Genomic DNA, 18,184 nt, shown 5'->3' on the forward strand with positions numbered 1-18,184 from the left:
TCGGAGAGTTTGCAGTGGAGGCCATGGACCATCGCATCAGTGGCCCCCGAGTTCAGCTGAGCGTCGGTTTGCTGGGCGACAGCAGCTACTGCTCGATTTCAAGCCCAGGCTCTCTCCCTGTAGGGATCATACAGGACCGATACCTGGTTAATACAACGTATCCTTAGCGCAGCAACATTACATCAACATGCATGAACGAATTAATGGCTTTCATATCGGTTAACCTCTTTCAATGATCATATCGACCAAATACTAAAGGCTCTATCCATCCCCGTTTTAATCGAGTAGATCGCTAATACACATAAAGACAAGTGTACAAGTGACAGTGGTCCGAGATTAATAGAGTGATACGCATCAATTGGTCCATTAACTCCACCGACGAAACGCCAAGGCGACACAGTTGTGAGCTTACGAGACTCGCAGGAGCGGAAAGACGGTATATTGAAAGAAACTTAGCTGTTCCAAGGAGGAGGCAATGATACTAATGATAGTACAGTAGTGAATAAGTTAAGGTGAGCAAAGGATCGTGGGAAGACGACAAGGTCTAGCGAATCTTACGAGATCAATACTCACAAGTGAGCTTTAACGATAGTGTTGTGCGCAAATTGGCCGGACTTTAAAATGATTATAGGGCGAACGTTGAATGTGGGGTACAATAGGATTACGGGATATGATGCCGCCGTTGTATGCAGGGTGGATAGTGAGCTAAAGAGTAAACGAGGAAGTAGGATAAAGACGACAGACGAGAATGTGAGGACAGGAAAGAGCGCAGAGCGAGAGACCTTTATGGATGTGTGTGTGGGGGAAGATGAGGCATCTTTATCTCTTTTTTACATTGGCCACGGTTGCTGTAGTTGTGGGACTATCTTGATTTCGCTACGCCAAATAGTCCTGCGGGTCGAAATGGAAAGGCTCCTTGTCCAGGAAACTACTGGCAGGCAAGACGGAGATTTTTGTTACATACCAGATACAGAAGCTGACACAATTGTCTACGGTTCTGATGCCGGGCAATGGTAAGGTAGTTAGAGCAGAGTAATCTTCAGCAGTTGAAGACAAAGAAAGCAGAGGCCTATCAACCGATCACTGAGCTTAGAAGCTGCGCCAGCAGCAACGCATTTACGGAAGCAGGCGACCAGGGGCCGCCGGTGAAGTAGAACGCCCGCCTAAAGAGGATATCGTCAGTACCAATGCTTTTCCCGTCGAGGAAGCACTACTTTTGTCTAATGCGCCTCGTTCAGCTCGTCAGAGCAGCATTCGCAGCGCAACCAGTGTTCAAACATGGCATTGACCCTCAATCGCTTCAGCACCTCAATGGAGTGTTCCAGGATGGATGGACCCCAGAACACCGCTACCATGTCGGAGGAGCAAAATGAGGTGAGGCAGTATCAGCAGCCCAATGATGGTCGCTGCACCAACCAAATCCACAGCCTCTTTGGGAGTGCAGTGCTTGGGCCACAAATTTAGGCTGTAAACAAAGAGAGCTCCAATTACATCAAGAATCAAATGCATGGGCCACATACGCGTGGAGCGCACAGGGTTAGACCACCCTGGTCAGGCCACAGTGACCAGAAGGCCCGAAGACAGAGATAGGACCCGCTCCTTGCTCTCCGCAGAATACCTTGGTTTGTGTTAGCATGGAGAGCGGCAGGGCTGCTGTTGCTCATTGCCGCCTGCCGCGATCCTCATTGCTGATGACTCTGATCCTGGGATCGGTGGTTTATTTTTTGTGATCACACAGGGCTGCACTGCAGAAGACGCTGCAGGGTGTTAGCGGTGCGGCTCTATTAGGTCCCCGCGGGTGCTGTTACTTGTAGCATTCTCTTTTGGCGTATTTACTGATGTGCGTTACAGGGTTTGTGCCAGTCTGTCACCCGCTAGCGGTTGCAGTGGGTGATATTCCTTTATTTGATCCAGGCACAGGAGCATTAAACTATGGATCGTAAATCAGCTATTGAAGGGGCCCATTCAGCAAGGTGTGTTCCAAAGTGGATAGTTTGATCCGATCAGATAAGAGTCGCTTTGAGACGTGTTCAGCAGCCACTGCCTACAAGCGTGCTGCTGCGAAAGAGCACCATTGTCTCCACTGTGCGTGTCTGCGTTCTTTGCCCTCGCTCTTCTTCCCTGCTGTTACTATTACTTATTCTTGTCTCGTTTTGAGAGCAGTATCGTCCACTAGTGTTGCTGCAATCGATGTTGCTACCGATACAGCTATCGGTGCTGGGTATTTCTCTGCATGCGCCTCCGCAATGCACTCGTCCGTAAATGGCTCCAGCTGATGGTGGCGCTGATGGTGGCGCTGGCGGTATGTAAACCAGCCGTTGTACCTCACTCTTTTCTTTTCTTTTCTCTTTCTTTTCTCCTTGTCACTGCTTCAACGTCAAGGTAAGTACTAACATTCAGCTGCACTCTCTCCACTCCTCTCTTCACAGCTGCACTCTCTTCACTCCTCTCTTCACAGCCCCACACTATATGCTTCCACTCTTTGCACCTGCACTCTTTGAGCCTCCACTCTTTGCACCTGCGCTCTCTGTGCCTACACTCTTTGTGCCTACACTCTTTGTGCCTACACTCTTTGTGCCTACACTCTTTGTACCTACACTCTTTGTGCCTACACTCTTTGTGCCTACACTCTTTGTGCCTCCAATCTTTGCACCTCCACTCTGATATCGTCGCTCACCTCCCCATTGTTCTCTCTCTCTCTCTCTGTCGCTCTCCTTCCCCCTTCTTCCCACCTTTCCTAGAGCTTTCTTGGACTTTGTACACCGCAAAGTCAACTGTACGAGCACACAGCGGGGTTCTCTGTTTTTTCTGCTTCGGTTGTTTTTTTTTCCCCCGTATTTTTTTTTTCCGTATTCGTTTCTAATTTTTTTTGTTCATCACCGGGACGAAGAACACGAAAAAACCATGAAAATGAAATCGAAAAACAAAAAATCAAAGATGAGCGGCCCCATTTCTGAGGCCTAGGGCTACCAGTGGGCGGCGAAGAGCGGGCCCCCCTCTCTGCATTTTTCTTGAACAGCAGTTCCGTTCTGAACAGCAATGAGCGCAACACTTTTCGCCATTTTTTGTTGTTGTGACCCATGTGGTCTGCTCTGCGCTTGACGGGGCGGCTTCGTGTTGCCAAGAACACCCTGGTAGGTCTAGTGCCGGTGATGATCAGGGCATTGTTCTGCGCGATTGGGGGTTGCACATGGGGTTCGAGGGCTAATAAAAAAAGATGGGTCAGCGGGGGTTGGTGAGTTGCTGCGTGAGATCCACTCTTTTTTTCCCACATTCGTGGTTTTTTGGGGCACCATGGCTTGCAACCTGCTCGAGGTGTGCCCTGCACGGCCTTTACTCTTCTGAGTAAGGTCGACCGATGGCAAGCCGTTTTTTTTTTTTCTCTTTTTTCTTTTTTTTCTCTTTTCTTTTTTTTCTCTTTTCTTTTTTTCTCTTTTCTTTTTTTCTCTTTTCTTTTTTTTCTCTTTTCTTTTTTTTCTCTTTTCTTTTTTTCTCTTTTCTTTTTTTTCTCTTTTCTTTTTTTTCTCTTTTCTTTTTTTTCTCTTTTTTCTTTTCTCTTTTTTCTCTTTTCTTTTTTTTCCCTTCCCTTTCTTTCCTTCCCTCCTTTCCGTTCCTCCTTTCCTTTCCCTTTTTCTTTTTCCTTTCTCTCCCTACAAAATTGTAGAGCAAAGTAAAGATAAAGAAATGGAATAAAGTAAATGAAATAAAATAAAGAAGCAGCTACTGTTTGCTCCAACAGTTGCCTTGTGCGATCGATAACATGCTCGCTTTGTGCTGGAGGTGTTGACAGCGATGTAACTGAAGGACAGGATGTAGGCCTTTTGAAGATGATTGGTACACTTGCACCGGCGCTAGTAGAAGCAGCAGCAGTACATCGAGGTGCCTGTACTGATTTCCGTCCAAGCTGGCTCTCGGTTTGGTTTCTTTGGGGGCAAGTGCGACACTCTGACGGCCGACTGCAGATTTCTAGCTGTGCCATAAGAGCCCGTGCAAGAGTTATGCGTAGAGTACGTCGATCCATGGACGTTACACAATGCATGGACACTGCACAACGGACACTGCACAACGCACATTGCGCGGTGTGCTTTTGCAACACCAAATGCAAACATACCTAGTTATCGCTCCAAATGCTGCAGCTCACTGTTACGATGTATGTCTAGTTGCAGGGGATGGGCTCCCAGCAAGGGTTCGACCTGTTGCTGTCTCGGCCAGCACCTTACATCGGCGGCAGCATCTAACATCGACGGCAGTCGATCGATGTGAGCTCAGGTGTGCCAATCCGACTTTAGCGCCGTGTAGCACCTACTTTTCTCTTCTAAGGTTCAGGTGACCACGCATAGCTGCCTCAGTCATCAAGCTAAAATACAATACACAGAACATTCGCTGCTGCTAGGTGCCTCCACACAGCTGGTTCCTGTAGCCGCTGTGTCACAACGGGTGCCAAAAAAAAAGAAAAAAAAAAGATATAGCACATGGAAGAAAAAGTCAAAAGATGTGTCGAGGGGCACCAGGCCTTTCGCATTAACATTTTCAACACATAACCCAGAACCCTCTTAGCCGAGAAGACATGGTGTAGACCCCCTCGACACATGAATCACTATGATTGGTGGAAACCAAAGAATTCAGTTGATTCTTATACCCGTGCACGGCTCTTTGCCAGGTTGGTAAGAGCCATTGACTTGCAATCTGTCCGTCCGGGTTCGACTCCTGGTCATGGCGAACACATACCTCCATAGCGAACACATACCTCCACAACTGCTAGCACCTATGTAGCAGGGCCATCTCTACTAAACAAGCTGACTCCACGCCGTACCCTTGGCATCCATCCAAACCATTGCTGGACTGTATCGAGTCGACCTTGGAGCAGTGGAACGCGAGTAGCTGTAGTAAGTTCCTTGCGCGAGTCTCAGGGACAGCCAGAAGCGTCACTTCCGTGAGTCCTGGACAACGCTTAAGGAAAGCAAGCAGAAAAGGATCCTCAACCGGGGTAGCATGTCTTCTCGGATATGGAGTCGCCGGACGATCGAATGTCTCCGTTTGAGGCCGGGACCTCTGCTGGAGGCAAAGCAAGCTCCGATGCTGGCACGCATGCAAGCAGTTCTGGGCGTCGTCCACAGACAAAAGGCGCTCGACAGCGGTAAAATGGTGTCCACTGCGCGTGACATACCACCTAGGCATCTGAGCAGACATTTGAGCAGGCGTGTGGACACACATCTGAACACACATCTGGGCACATATCTGGGCACACATCTGGGCTATGGGAATAAACAACGCCGCTTTATGAATGTCGTGTATCCCTATTGCTATGCTATTCTACGCGTTCCCAGACTGCTTGGCGAGAGAGTAAAAGATCGAGCTCTGGTCCGCAAGCAATGCCGCTGGCATGTCGAACTCTGCCACCCGTCCCTGGTCCAGAACCATGATCCTGTCGCTATCCATCACTGTGTCGATTCGATGCGCGATCGTCAGGATCGTGCACTCGCGGAACTTTTGCCGGATAATCGCCTGCACCAGCGCATCTGTCTCCAGATCAATCGCCGCCGTTGCCTCGTCCAGGACCAACAAGCTGGTCTTGCGGAGAAGCGCCCGTGCAAGGCAGATCAGCTGCCTTTGGCCCACCGAGAAATTGTCGCCTCCCTCAAGCACCATCGCATTGAGTCCTCCTTCCATGGCCGAGACATATTCCTTGAGATACGAGTCCTCGAGTGCCTGCCACAGGTCGACGTCGGGCCTTGTCCCCAAGGGATCCAGGTTGAACCGGATAGTACCAGCAAACAGGACCGGGTCCTGGGGGATAATCGAGAACCGAGAGCGGACATCGTACAGGCCCAGAGTCGAGATATCGATGCCGTCGACAAGAATCTGTCCCTTGGCGGCCTCGATGATGCGGAAGAGCGACAGGGTCAAACTGGACTTGCCTGCTCCTGTTCGGCCGCAGATGCCGATCTTCTCATGAGGGTTGATCGAGCAGTTGACGCCGCGGAGGACAAGATCGAGCCCTGGGCGATATCTGGTCTCGTAGTCGATGAATTCGACGCGTCCCTGAGCTGGCCATTCCTGTGGTGGACGATTGGCGGGATTGATCTCTGAGGCTTCAGGCTTGAGATCGACGTATTCTTGAAGGCGCTCAACAGCCACGATATTGGATTCAACGTCGGTAAAATTACGCACCATCCAGGTCAAGGTCTGGGTGATATTGAGCGCATATGTCAACGAGAGACCCACAAGTCCAGGATCAACAGCGACATGTCTGGCCAACGACAGCACAGAGAGAAAAGCGGTTCCAAAGATGATGAGTGAACTCAAGGTCTCTAGACGAAACGCGAGCCAGCGGTTTCCTGCGATACCGGGATAGAAGGCGCGCAAGTTCTGATCCAGCCGGTACGCATTACCCTTGATGAACCTGTCCTGTTGACGGTAAGCGCGGATAGTGCTAATTCCACCGAGAGTCTCCTGGAAATGTGCAAAGACCGGTGATCGAGAAACAGAGTCTAATCTGCGAATCTCGCGAGACGTAGCTAGATAGTATCTTTGCAGCAGCATGTACAGAAAACTAAATGGCACGATCACAAAAACCAGGGTCGGCGTTGATACCATAATCACAACCAAGATGGCGATGACCGGGAACAGATTGAGAAGATAGCCAGCAACGGTTCTTGGTAAAATCTCGTCAATGGTCGCTTGGTCCTTGCTGAAACGGTTCAAAATACGTCCCATTGGTGTGGTGTCAAAAAAGACTATGGGTGATCTCAAGATGCTCCTAAGCATCTTCTCGTGTAAGACGCGCGACGCGCGGATACCACAGTACACTGTGTTCACGATCGATTGAAATACCGTCAGCAACGAGAAGACAATCCCCAGGAGCGCGTAGATGCTAATGTAATACATTGCGCCGTGGTTGCCATTGCTGCTGCCGTCGTTGCTTCGACTCCAATGGGTCAGCCAGAGCGACATGCCCACCAGAGCGGATTCCGAGCACACCAGTGAAAAAATGTACATGAGCACACCTTTGTAAGAGCAGGCCTTAGCATAAGCCCAGTACACGCTCTTACTGACGCCACCTTGCCTCATGTCCTCTTCGACGATGATGCTGTTCTTGCTTTTAAGGGCGTCGTCTGTAGTAGTGTCCTTACTTGCATCGATCCCCTGGTTGTCCCCGTCCGTAGATGAGAGACGTAGCGTTCCAACGCTTTCAATGCTGTGCACGCTACCGCGGCGAGCGGAAGGGCCCGTCGTGGCTCCTTGCTGACCATCAATTTCCATGAGGATACCAGCGGTTTTGCCTTCATGATGACGCCTATGGTCCTCCTTGCCGAACTCAGTCATCAGCTGATAGACCTCCGTCTTCTTTGCCATCAGCTCCTGAAAGTTGCCCTGCTCTACCATCTTGCCATCGCGTAGCATGAGAATCGTGGTCGACTGCGCCAGATACTGAATCTGGTGTGTAACAAAGATCCTCGCCCTATCCGCCAGTAGTCCTCTGGGCCCGATCACCTTGTCGAAGATCGTCCTTCCCACATGTGCATCGACTGCCGAGAGAGGGTCATCAAACAGATAGACATCCGCACGAGCATAAACAGCACGCGCCAGCGAGATCCTTGCCTTCTGACCACCCGATAGGTTGATCCCGCGCTCGCCAATCTCCGTCATGTCGCCACCAAGCAACATCGAAAAGTCTGGCAACAGGCAGCATGCCTCGACGGTCTTTCGGTAAAACACCGGATCGTAAGGGCTGCCAAATAGGATGTTGGCGCGCAGCGTGTCGTTCATGATCCATGCCTGTTGAGGCACAAATGCAACCGAGCCACGGATACGGACTTCCCCTGAAGTGCGTTCCAAGTCCCCGCACAATGCGGCCATTAAGGAGCTCTTTCCTGATCCGACACGGCCAATGACGCTGAGCAGGCAACTTTTTTTCAAGGCGAGGTTGATGTCCGAAATGACAGGCGAAGAATGCTTGTACCAGCTGTAGGATGCGTCGGTAACCAGCAGAGCGTACTTGTCCGTGGCGTCCGAGGTAGCTGACACGGGAGTTCGACTTTCCGTGATGACAGCATTAGGATCGACCTCGGCACTCGTCAAAAACTTGTATACTCGATCGATGGAAACACGAGCCTCGATGCAGGATCTAAAATGCGAGATTAAACTCTTAGTCAGTATCTTGCTTTCAGATGAAAGACCCATGTGGATCAGCGTGTAATAAAGGATCCATTACCCGATGACCCATGGTAGCATCGACAGAGGGAACTGCAGCAGGTTGAACAGTGCAATCGCAGCAAACAATACGTCGGTCGTCAACGTCTTCTTCATGATCAGCGTATATACCGAAAAGTTGGTCAAGCTGACCAAGAACGGCGTCGAGGCCCACGTAAACATCTGCACAGAAGAGATATATCCCATCTTTTTCATCATCTTGAGCTCGAATTCGTTGCGGACCGTGAGAATCTTTTGCAAAAGGGTATTCTCCCAGGCGTACAGCTTGACCACACGAATGCCATTCAATAGCTCGTTCATTAGCTTAATACGCGAATCCTTGTACTCCATGTGTTTTTTCTGGTAGGTCTGCATGACCAAGGATAGCTGCGCGTTGAGCGGAATGATCAAGATCATCACACCAAGTCCCACAAAAATGGCCCAGCCCATAGTCGCGTGAAGGAGATAGAGAGTCACTGCGATTTGAAAGACACCGGACCAGAGGCTATGGAGATTGCTGACCAGGTCTTGAATGCGCTGGGCGTCAATTGACATATGGTTTACTATCTCACCGACCTAAATAAAGGTCAAATGTCCGCCATTAGTATGCCAAAAAGTAAAAAAAAAAAAAAAGGCGTTGCACTCACTGTAGAGTCTTGTCGAGACGAGTTTGAGAGACGGAGGGACTTTTGATAGATTGCCGTCACCAATGCAGCACGGATGTTCATCCCGGTCCTGAAGCACAGATGGAAATACTGTTGCACGACGGTTGTCTGAAGCAAACTGCAAACAAACATCAGGCACGCTAGTGTATAGCCACGATACAACGGTTGAGGCTCAGGTGTGTCGTAACTCATGACAAACAGCAACATTCTCCGCAGAAGTAATGGCTGCATGAATCCGAGAGTATCGTTGATGAGTTTCCAGATGCCAGCTATGTAGAACTGCTTTCCGAACGCTTTTGCAAGCGCTTTCGAGAGACTTGAACTACGAGGAGAGGCCAATAGCTACTATTAGACGATACGCTTCAAATAACTGACCAGTGTAAGTTGCTCAGAACAAATACAGGTAAGCGCGCGATCGCTTAGCGTACTTTTCCTTCCTAAGCTCACTATCCCAGGCCTCTGCGAAAGAAGCAGAGACGTTGCTAGATCGGTCGTCGGTTCTGAGTTGCCAGAGATCATCCATAGTTAAAGGTTTGGCATATCCCTTACGCATCAGACCGGTCACCCAGTTGAAGGAAATAATCGAGAATACGTTTGCCTCTTCCTCTGGGCATTTTTCCTATATGTGCATTGCATTCATAGGCAAAGTCATACTGTTAGATACTGTCACAGCAGTATGGTGTCTCTTCATAGACAAAAATATGAGTGATAATAATCCTTACATGACTATCCTCTCTAAGTCGAATCTGCGAATCTTTCTTGGCACACTCGAGTGCGAATACTGCAAAAAGCAGGGCCAATCTAGCGCCCACAATACCTTCCTCAGCCAGCCGTCCTCTGATTCCAGTGGCGAAGGATCCACCGCCAGGACAGTCCGAGACTAGTGTGCGGAACTTGATACCCGTAACAATGATGCAGAGCAACCAGAAGAGCAGCAGCACGTTCGAGGCCAAATAGCCCTTTCTATTCTCGACCACGGTGAGGTAAAAGGCAAGGTTGAGGGCCAGCATGTCAACAATCGACGCCCAGAACTCAGCTTCAAGGTGCTGCGCATGTGGTAATAGGGAATGACGCTGCCGGAAGATGTGTGCAAAAGAGAGGGCAGAGAGTAGAATTATTCCTGCCTGGAAAAGTAAGAAATAAGGTTATCAGATTGTTGCCCCTCGTTTTAAGGATCAGATAACACACGGCGCAAGGGAGATTAGATAGAAAAAATGGAATTTCCTTCCTCCACTTGTAGTCGGTGATGGTTACGGGGATGGGAGTGGAAGAATAGCAATCAGCAGAGTAGATCACCTACCGCCTTCACGATGTATGTCCAATCTCTAGAAGGATGTCTCAAGGTCGATCGCTTTGATAGCTTGACCAGACGAGGGATGCCAGCAAGCAGCAGGAAAAAGGCTGGTACCGCCTTCATGATGGTGTCTTCGAAGCACGGAGTAAAATCGGCAGGGCATTTGGGATCAAATGGACCCTACAAGAACCAAAGACGACGATACAAAGGATATTAGGAATTTCTCCAACGTGGTCTGATTCTCATTCGAAAAGGAATGAATTCTGCATCTTGAATCGACATGAGTGAAGAGTACCCAGGTGCCTTCAGACTGACAGTGCCAAAGGGCCATATTTGAGCGCGTGTGTTACGACTTATGCAAAGAGATTTGTAAAGTTGCTCCAGGTATTGAGTGTACAACGAGACGTGGATCAAAGGGGTCAGTGGATTAAGTGTATTGAGAATGGACAATAAACATAGCAGAAGAAAAAAAAATAAGAAAACAAGAGGCTATCGTGGGCACCGCTCTTTCTATTCTGCGTAGTGTCCGTCACTCGTTCAGGAACCGCCAAACACACTTTCCTTTTTAGTCATTTCTATATTATTTTTCAGAACAACACGAGAAACTTCCTGTGGTCTACGAAACCAGCGAGACGACCAGGAACACAAAGATGATGGTCAAGAAGATCTTAATCATGAGCCACCGGTCCGACGAGATATTGCGATAATATCGCAGGAGTTGGTTCTGTGCCTCGCTGATATTAAGTTCGATATCATCTGTGTTTGCTTCAATCCTATAGTTTTAAAGAATGGTTAAAAGAAAAGATCTAATATACGCCTATCGTCCACGAAAAAAGCAACCGTGCCTTTACCTTTGAACCGTATCGCGTTGTTCCGCAACCATTTGTGCTAATTGCTGGAAGATACCGCCAAGTTCCTGAAGAGTTGACTCCACTGCCTCAATTGCAGTCGATCGATTTTGAGTATACTATTGAAGAGTTCTGTCAGTTTACAAGACGTTGGACATAGTGCTGTGTATGAAAACTCATGTCAAGCAAATGCTCTACAGACCTGATCGACGTGCGGTGCTTGCTGCTGTTGTTGAAATAGCATAGATGCTGGACCAGCGGCCTCCGAATCATCTTCGTATTGCCCATGAAAGTTGTCTGCTCTGCCGTTGATTCCTTTCCTCCTATGAACACTGCTGCCGTATGGGTCAACGTCCGACGCTCCATTGGAATACTGCTGTTGCTGCGGATACGAAGCTGGCGACGGGGATGCACGACTGGATGACGGCTGTATGAATGGTGAAGTCCTATCATTGTGGGGTATACTGTTGTCGTACTGATGAGGGAGTTGGGATGGCGAAGCCGATGTGGGGACGAGACCGAGTGGCGAATTTGTTGTTTTGCGGAGTGATGAAAGTATGCTTGTCTGTGGCAATTGTAGCGTTTTCTGCTGCGTCATCCCTGGTCCTAGTTGCTGATGTTGCTGCTGGAGTTGCGAAGGATGGCCTTGACCAGAACCCAAAAGCTGATCCTGTCTCTTTTTTGTCATTTGCATGCTCTATCCAAGTGCCATGTAAGTACAGACAGATTAAACATATGTTTTCTTTCATGATCAAGTACAACTTTCCTCATAGTACATACCTCTGTCCTGATCTCCAGTGCTTCCTTGAAACCCATGCTAATGTTGGCAAGCCTTGACTGCAAAATAATGACCAAGTTGGTCGAATGCTCATCCATCTGACGTGCTAATCGGTTGGCCTTCGCGGCTGTGGCCCGTACATGTTGTTGGAGAGCAAGGATTTGGCTGTTGAGTCGAGAGAGGTCTTGCTTGATCACGTACGTAAGTTCCTGCAAGTGAGTAAAAACGAGAAAGCAATGTTAGTGCGGACAATAACTGCAAGATAGACGGTACTCAGCGTCATAATGCAGTGTCGCGCCCATCTCACTTACCGAGATCTCGACAGGCCGGTCGTCAAAGAGTGCTTTTCGCTTGACCACTGTTATTAAAAGGTTGCCCATTTTTAGAGTAATGACTATGTTAGAATATACACGCTCCCCTTGTCTCGACAGCATGGCAGATAAAATATGAGTCGCACTTGCGTTTGGTCAACTTTTGCAGCTTGATAGAAGTCTCCGCGATGTCTTTTCCTATAGAAACCGCCAGTCGCGAGAACTCCGCATAGGCCGCCGCTTCCTTTCCTTTGCGCGCAGAACTGTTGACATTGCTGTAATGATGTTGTTGGCGTGTCTGGATGTGGCCTCGGTTCAGCAGCGAATTCACCGCAGCCTTAAACTCTGCTGTCCTGTCCATTGATGCGTTGTGCTGTCCGATGTACTGAGGACACGATGGAGAAAGGATGATGATTATATACTGGTAACCCTTAACAGGGCCGGGTTTAGATAAGAGGGTGCCTCTTTTCTGGTTCGTGACCGATACAGGTACCCTCCTTGAAGATGCCCCAAAGAAATCCATCCATAGCATCACAACATATCAAGCACAGTCTCCTTTTTGGTTCTTGCTCAATACAGTGCTTTTGTATGCGACTTGAGCACACCTAGTTAATTGAGACAGCTACAGCAAATTCTACTACAGCAGCTTCGCGACTTTGCCGCCCAATGGATTTGGATCCTTCCCCAGCAGCTCCGAAAACCTCACACAGCCTTCGTGAAGAATTTTTATATTGTTACCAGTACGTCTGCGTCCAATTCAGAGGAATGGGGAATACGCATATTATTAACTAGGAGAACTGCCCGCGGCACACGCCACGGGGTCCGAGACACCTCGAACCACTGAATTCCGAATCACTGACCCATTGAACCTTCGCACTACTGAATCCCCGAACCACTGGCCCACAGAGCCACTAAACTACCGGCACTTCTTCCACCCTTTCCAAAAAATCGAAAATCGAAAATCCTGCCCCCACCGAGAGCCGTCAACCACAGGATCGGGCTTGTTCATGACTCTATCCCTCCGTCTCGACCGCGCTGTACATGTCTTGCCAGCAACTCGTTCTATTATTCCTACCTCGTCAATACTCGTCTCTGTGGGTAGATCCTCATCCCTACTATCAACTACACTAAGGATCATCAATCCAGCACCATGGTCGACTGTGAAACCACCTCAAGTTACTCCAGTCAGGCAGGATAACCGAGTTCAATTCGATATGTTTAAAAAACAGCTTTAGTAGATGCATCTATTCCGGGTACACGTCCGTGCGATAAATACGGTCCAAGATCTGTTTAAACTGCTCAAGCAGTTGCTCCGGACCGTGCTGCATCGTACGCATCTCGGCGCGCAGCGACGACTCGTTGTACAACGCGCGCTGGTACATACACTTGAACCCCTCCTCTTGATTCAGGAGCACATCCGCCAGAAGCCTTTCCTCGAGCCCCTTCAACGTCTCGCAAACGTCCTTGTATCGCTTCCTAATGCACTCCATGGCCGCCTCCTGAAAATCGGACTCGACAGACAACGCTGCCCGACGCTCCCGCCGTGATGGATAGGGCCTTGGATCCGGCCGCAGGAGGATGGGGTTGCGGATGGACCTCGTGAATGGTGCAGACGTCGGCTCTGTTTTGACAACCACCGATTTATCGCTGTCGAAAGAAAGTGGGGAGGGCGATCGACCGCCCGCCGGTGCTTGTGAAAAGGACGATTCGTCGACCGCCAGCGACGAGGAGTCGACAAAACGAGTCTATTGCAGTGGTGGCGGCGACTGCAGCCGGTCTGCCGTATTTACACGGTCCACGGTTAAAGGAAGACGACGCCGTGGCTTACGGATATCAGGACGACTAAGGTCAACGAAGCGTGAAGTCATCGTGGGCAAGAAGAAGGTGCAGAGACGATAAAAAAAGTGATGGATTCGCGTAGTAAACTGTGCGGAAGGATAATAATTGCGGATGGGAGTGAAGAGAAGGGAAGAGAAAAAAGTATGTATGAGGGCGACCTCCCTTCCCCTGAAACCATTGATGCGCATACGAAAGCTGTTGCTCATCTCTATGAGCAACAAAAGTCTATAGCTGGCCGCTCTATCGCGCCAGAGAAAACCTCCCTGCACACCCAGGAAATCAGTGCGGTTGTAACGAAATACAAGTTGCGGTTTGTGCACAATAGCGTTACGCATAATAATGAATGTGGCGGTTCTGAGCGCGTTGTGCCTCGCTCCAACACTGGTCATCCTTTGCCTTTGTCCCGGACCTCCACTTTACAGGCATTACAAGTGGAAAAAAAATCACGCAATTGACTATACAGTCTGCCGATCCTGAAGCGATTACTCAAGTCACCTTGAACTCGAAATTATAAGCATTAAAACGGCGGCGCCAGGACCCTCAAAATCATCGGAGCCCGTGATCGTGTTTCTATTCCATGGAACTACTTCATGACTACCCACGGCCAGAGTGTGCGTGAGACTTTGTTGTCCAACATATATCCACACCAGGATGCAACCCGCGAGCAAGGGAGGCAGTTTGCACTAGGGATTGCGGTTGTGATCACTCAAGGGAAGATGAACCAAGACCACACGATATATTCGTGTCGCGTTCGCAACAAGGACGTGAAAATATGTCCTGTGAGCTGTCTCGCGTTCTATTTGCTCGAGCTGTAGATAGTATGTGTTATGTGTACTATGTATATATCATTTAATAAGTGGTATAACCATCGTCGTCTTGTTACACATTACTTGAGCTCAGTCCCAAAGGAGGTTCCGTATAGGATGGCCGGTTTTACCCTTTCAAACGGAGAGTTTTGGCTAAACGCAACACCATCATCCCGAAAGTTGAACTCCAGAGGAAAAGCTTTCCCTTCATTGAGAACCTGTTTCCAAGAAACAGCGATTGGGCTAGATGGGTCGACAACGTTATGCTAAATAACCTTGAAGAGTTCAACAGGCCAGAGTCCCATCAAATCGACTACCCTACTGCGTAATTTTCCGCCATGCAACTCATGCTTATCTTGGCTCACTTACGCAAGAACACTCTGCAGGATGCAGTTGCTCTGATGTATATTACAGACAACCCATTATGTCTATGTGGTCAACATAATGCCTTCACCAAGATGCCGGCCTTCACGTCCACGTTGCTCCAGGAATTCAGCTCGCGGTTACAGGAGAGCATGCGAATGGCAAAATCACCTCTATCAGACAATCTAACCGCTAATGCGCCAGCTATCCAGCAAGAGTTTCGCACCATAAAAACTGCCCTAGCATCTCTGGAGGTACATATTCGAATGAGATTCGATCAGTCAAACGCCAAATATAGAGGCCAAATCAAGGACTCGGCCACCAGATGATATTCATAACACACGCGTTCCACGATATCACAAAGAATGCCAGCCTGGTCTTTGGCAATGCGGAGACTCAGGCGTCACTCGAGCATCGACAACAGGAGCAGTAAATGCAGCATTATCTGCGAGATCTGCAACGACAGCAGCAGCAGTAGGAGCCACAACAAGAATTGTACGAGGAGCTAGAGGAAGGGCTACAGCAGCAGGGACATTTGTTGCAGTTACCCGAGTCAATTCCATAGATGCATGGATAACCGACGTCTGCGGCGCCAAAGAACGAAAAGCTGGAGCTGGAACGTCTTGCAGACGAAATAGCACGCGCTAGGCTTCAAATCACACCGACTAGCACTGTCTTTGGAACGTAACCTCGCAGTGTTGACCTTGATACACATTGGGAGAAGTGGTTCTCTGAAGAGCTGCCCGACAAACCATCTATCTGGAGTATGAACAAACCTTACAGGAAATCCTGACGCAACGAACGGAACCCGGTGCTGAGGAACCATTATGTGTTCAAAAAATGGTTGATTTACAAGGTTCTGAGCGAGATATTAGGAGCTAAAGAAGCAACACTGGAAGAGAGGATTCTCTCTGGCATATTGATAGTTAATAATGCTATGGAACGCGCTAGCTCTCTTGCCCAGTATAACAGAAGTCTTCAAGTCCCAAGAAACAACACACAAAAATAGCAACATTTCGCGATAGCCATATAGAACAAGAATATGCAAATATCGGTTTTCAATGCTATTCAAATTATGATCTGTATCTATCAATGCTACGTCTTTTTTGATATACTTCCCATAGTGGTGGGGTTTAAGATGGGAGATATCCTTACATTTCTCGCAATCACAATTATAATCCTAGTCCACTGAAAGCTGATTAATATGTGAAAAAGTAATTTTGCTTTCTCAAGCTCGACCTTTTTCATTTTCGCCTTCCATTTTGTCCGCTCTAGACCGAGCTGCGCCCTCTTCACTTTGGCCTCCCATTTTACCCGCTCCATAGCGATTCGCGCCTCCTCCACTCTAAGCTGACGAACCTTCAGATCCAACTTGGTTTTAACCTTGCTTTCGCCGTAGAGGCTAATGCTGGAGACAGATAAAGAATTTGCCTCGCTTCCCTCATCCTCCTCCTTCCCTGTAGTCTGTGCATGAATTCCCTTATCACCATCGGTTGGACAAGGACTGACGCGCTTCGGTGGCCGTGCATCCTCCTCCGAAGCCTTCCTCTTCTATGGTAATAATAGATTTGAAGAACGGTGATTAGACAGGATGATTAAGAGTAGTTCTTTGCATGGATATACCGGGAGCAGTACAATGCGACCCTCCGAGCAGTAAAGCGTGAACTTGGGGTTTCCCTTGGAAGTATCTTTGCGCCGCTCCTGCATTCATACCTTGGGCCATACAATATCTGCATTTAGGTTATTTTTGACATCAACGCCTGTCACCAAATCTTCATTGAAAGGCCACCATGCAAGGGGTAAAGCATCTAAATCCAATGCGTTATGCTGGCGATTGTAAGCGGCAATTAAATCAGCGCGTCTGGTGAGAGGAATAAAAAGAACCTCCCTTTCGGGCGTGCTATTGGGATTCTCAGGGCAGTCCTTGAAGGTGATTCTGGAGTGGCCAAATTGACCACATTTACATACTCGAGGTGCCCTAACAGGTCCAGCAGCAGGTCTATAGATTCGATAATTCGTGTCGAGTCAGCATGGAGACTAATGTCGATGTAGTAAGAACTATGGGCACACTTCACATACGCTTGTCTCCACGTTGTATCTATGTTCTTGATAGTCAATTCAAGAGGGATGGAGCGGTTGGGGAGAAGCAAGGGGAATGACTTTGAGTGATAAGGGTCAAGCAGTGAACGTGTAAGGATAAAGGGTGTTTGGCTATGGTGGATGTGAGAGAAGCTTATTTTGAACAAAGCAAAAGTTGTGTTGACAATAAAGAGAGTGCAATGCCATCGAGAGCTTACTGTTCGAAAAGAAAGAGCATTGCCATCTTATCAGCACTGAAAATTATTATCAAAGTCCTCGAACCACGACCGATCCGTGCAGACGCTTTCGTCGATGTTACCCAGGCTATCAAACTCATCCGCAGAGATGCTCACGGCGTCCTCTACTGGCTGCCTCATCTTGTGGTCCCATGCAGTGGCAAAATCATCTGTGAAAATACTTTCATCGATGTTATCCAGGCCAGAGTCATCCGCAGGGATACTTATATCATCCTCCATTGGCTGGTTCACCTCGAGAGGCAATCCCCATTCCCAAGACCTGCATGTGTATTTGGATGTTATAGGCAGATCCAAATAGACTCGGCAGTGGAGGAACGGGGCCGTGGATCTCAGGGATAGGGTGGAGTTCGACCATCCGACCCTTGCCTTTATCCACCTTCTGGCGCTTGCGCTTATCCGACTTCCAGGGCTTAATCTCCTCCACTTCCGGGATGGCGTCAATGTTCTTGCGCTTTCTTGTATATGTGCGGACTAGACGATCCTTCTCTTCGGAAATGACAGCCCTCTGTTGCGTCCTTGGGGAAACACGAACAACAGGGCTCCTCTTCTCCTCCGGGACGTCGCTTGGTTCGAGATGCACGAACCGCCGGAAACGAGATTGTTGGCTGGCCAATCTCAAGGACTGCACTTGATAGAGCACGGCTGGGTTCGTAAGGTGCAAACAAAAGAAAAGGAAGAATGAGATGAGTATACCTTAGACTAAGCACCCACTGTAGCACCCACTCTGGCTGCTGCGGTGTGAAATGAGCGT

At 48.8% G+C, this 18,184-nt stretch overlaps 2 protein-coding genes across 2 annotated transcripts; both read right to left on the reverse strand.

Moving 5' to 3' along the window:
• Window positions 1-5,293: 5,293 nt before the first annotated feature.
• On the reverse strand, window positions 5,294-9,874 carry BC939DRAFT_521930 (P-loop containing nucleoside triphosphate hydrolase protein). The gene is made up of 5 exons (XM_051561221.1): window positions 9,581-9,874; window positions 9,287-9,477; window positions 8,841-9,180; window positions 8,216-8,769; window positions 5,294-8,128 (listed from the first exon to the last, which is right to left on the reverse strand). Exons 1-5 carry the CDS (start codon window positions 9,866-9,868, stop codon window positions 5,314-5,316), a joined length of 4,188 nt encoding a protein of 1,395 aa, XP_051408614.1. The 5' UTR covers window positions 9,869-9,874; the 3' UTR covers window positions 5,294-5,313.
• A 501-nt stretch (window positions 9,875-10,375) lies between these two features.
• On the reverse strand, window positions 10,376-12,659 carry BC939DRAFT_462334 (uncharacterized protein). Its single transcript, XM_051557120.1, has 6 exons — window positions 12,240-12,659; window positions 12,090-12,136; window positions 11,781-11,987; window positions 11,203-11,697; window positions 11,004-11,119; window positions 10,376-10,925 (listed from the first exon to the last, which is right to left on the reverse strand). Exons 1-6 carry the CDS (start codon window positions 12,619-12,621, stop codon window positions 10,769-10,771), a joined length of 1,404 nt encoding a protein of 467 aa, XP_051408615.1. The 5' UTR covers window positions 12,622-12,659; the 3' UTR covers window positions 10,376-10,768.
• Between the last annotated feature and the right edge of the window lie 5,525 nt (window positions 12,660-18,184).

The sequence above is a fragment of the Gamsiella multidivaricata genome, assembly GCF_025024155.1.
Source record: "Gamsiella multidivaricata strain RSA 2152 chromosome Unknown BC939scaffold_71, whole genome shotgun sequence".
In the NCBI taxonomy this organism is placed as follows: Eukaryota; Fungi; Mortierellomycota; class Mortierellomycetes; order Mortierellales; family Mortierellaceae; genus Gamsiella; species Gamsiella multidivaricata.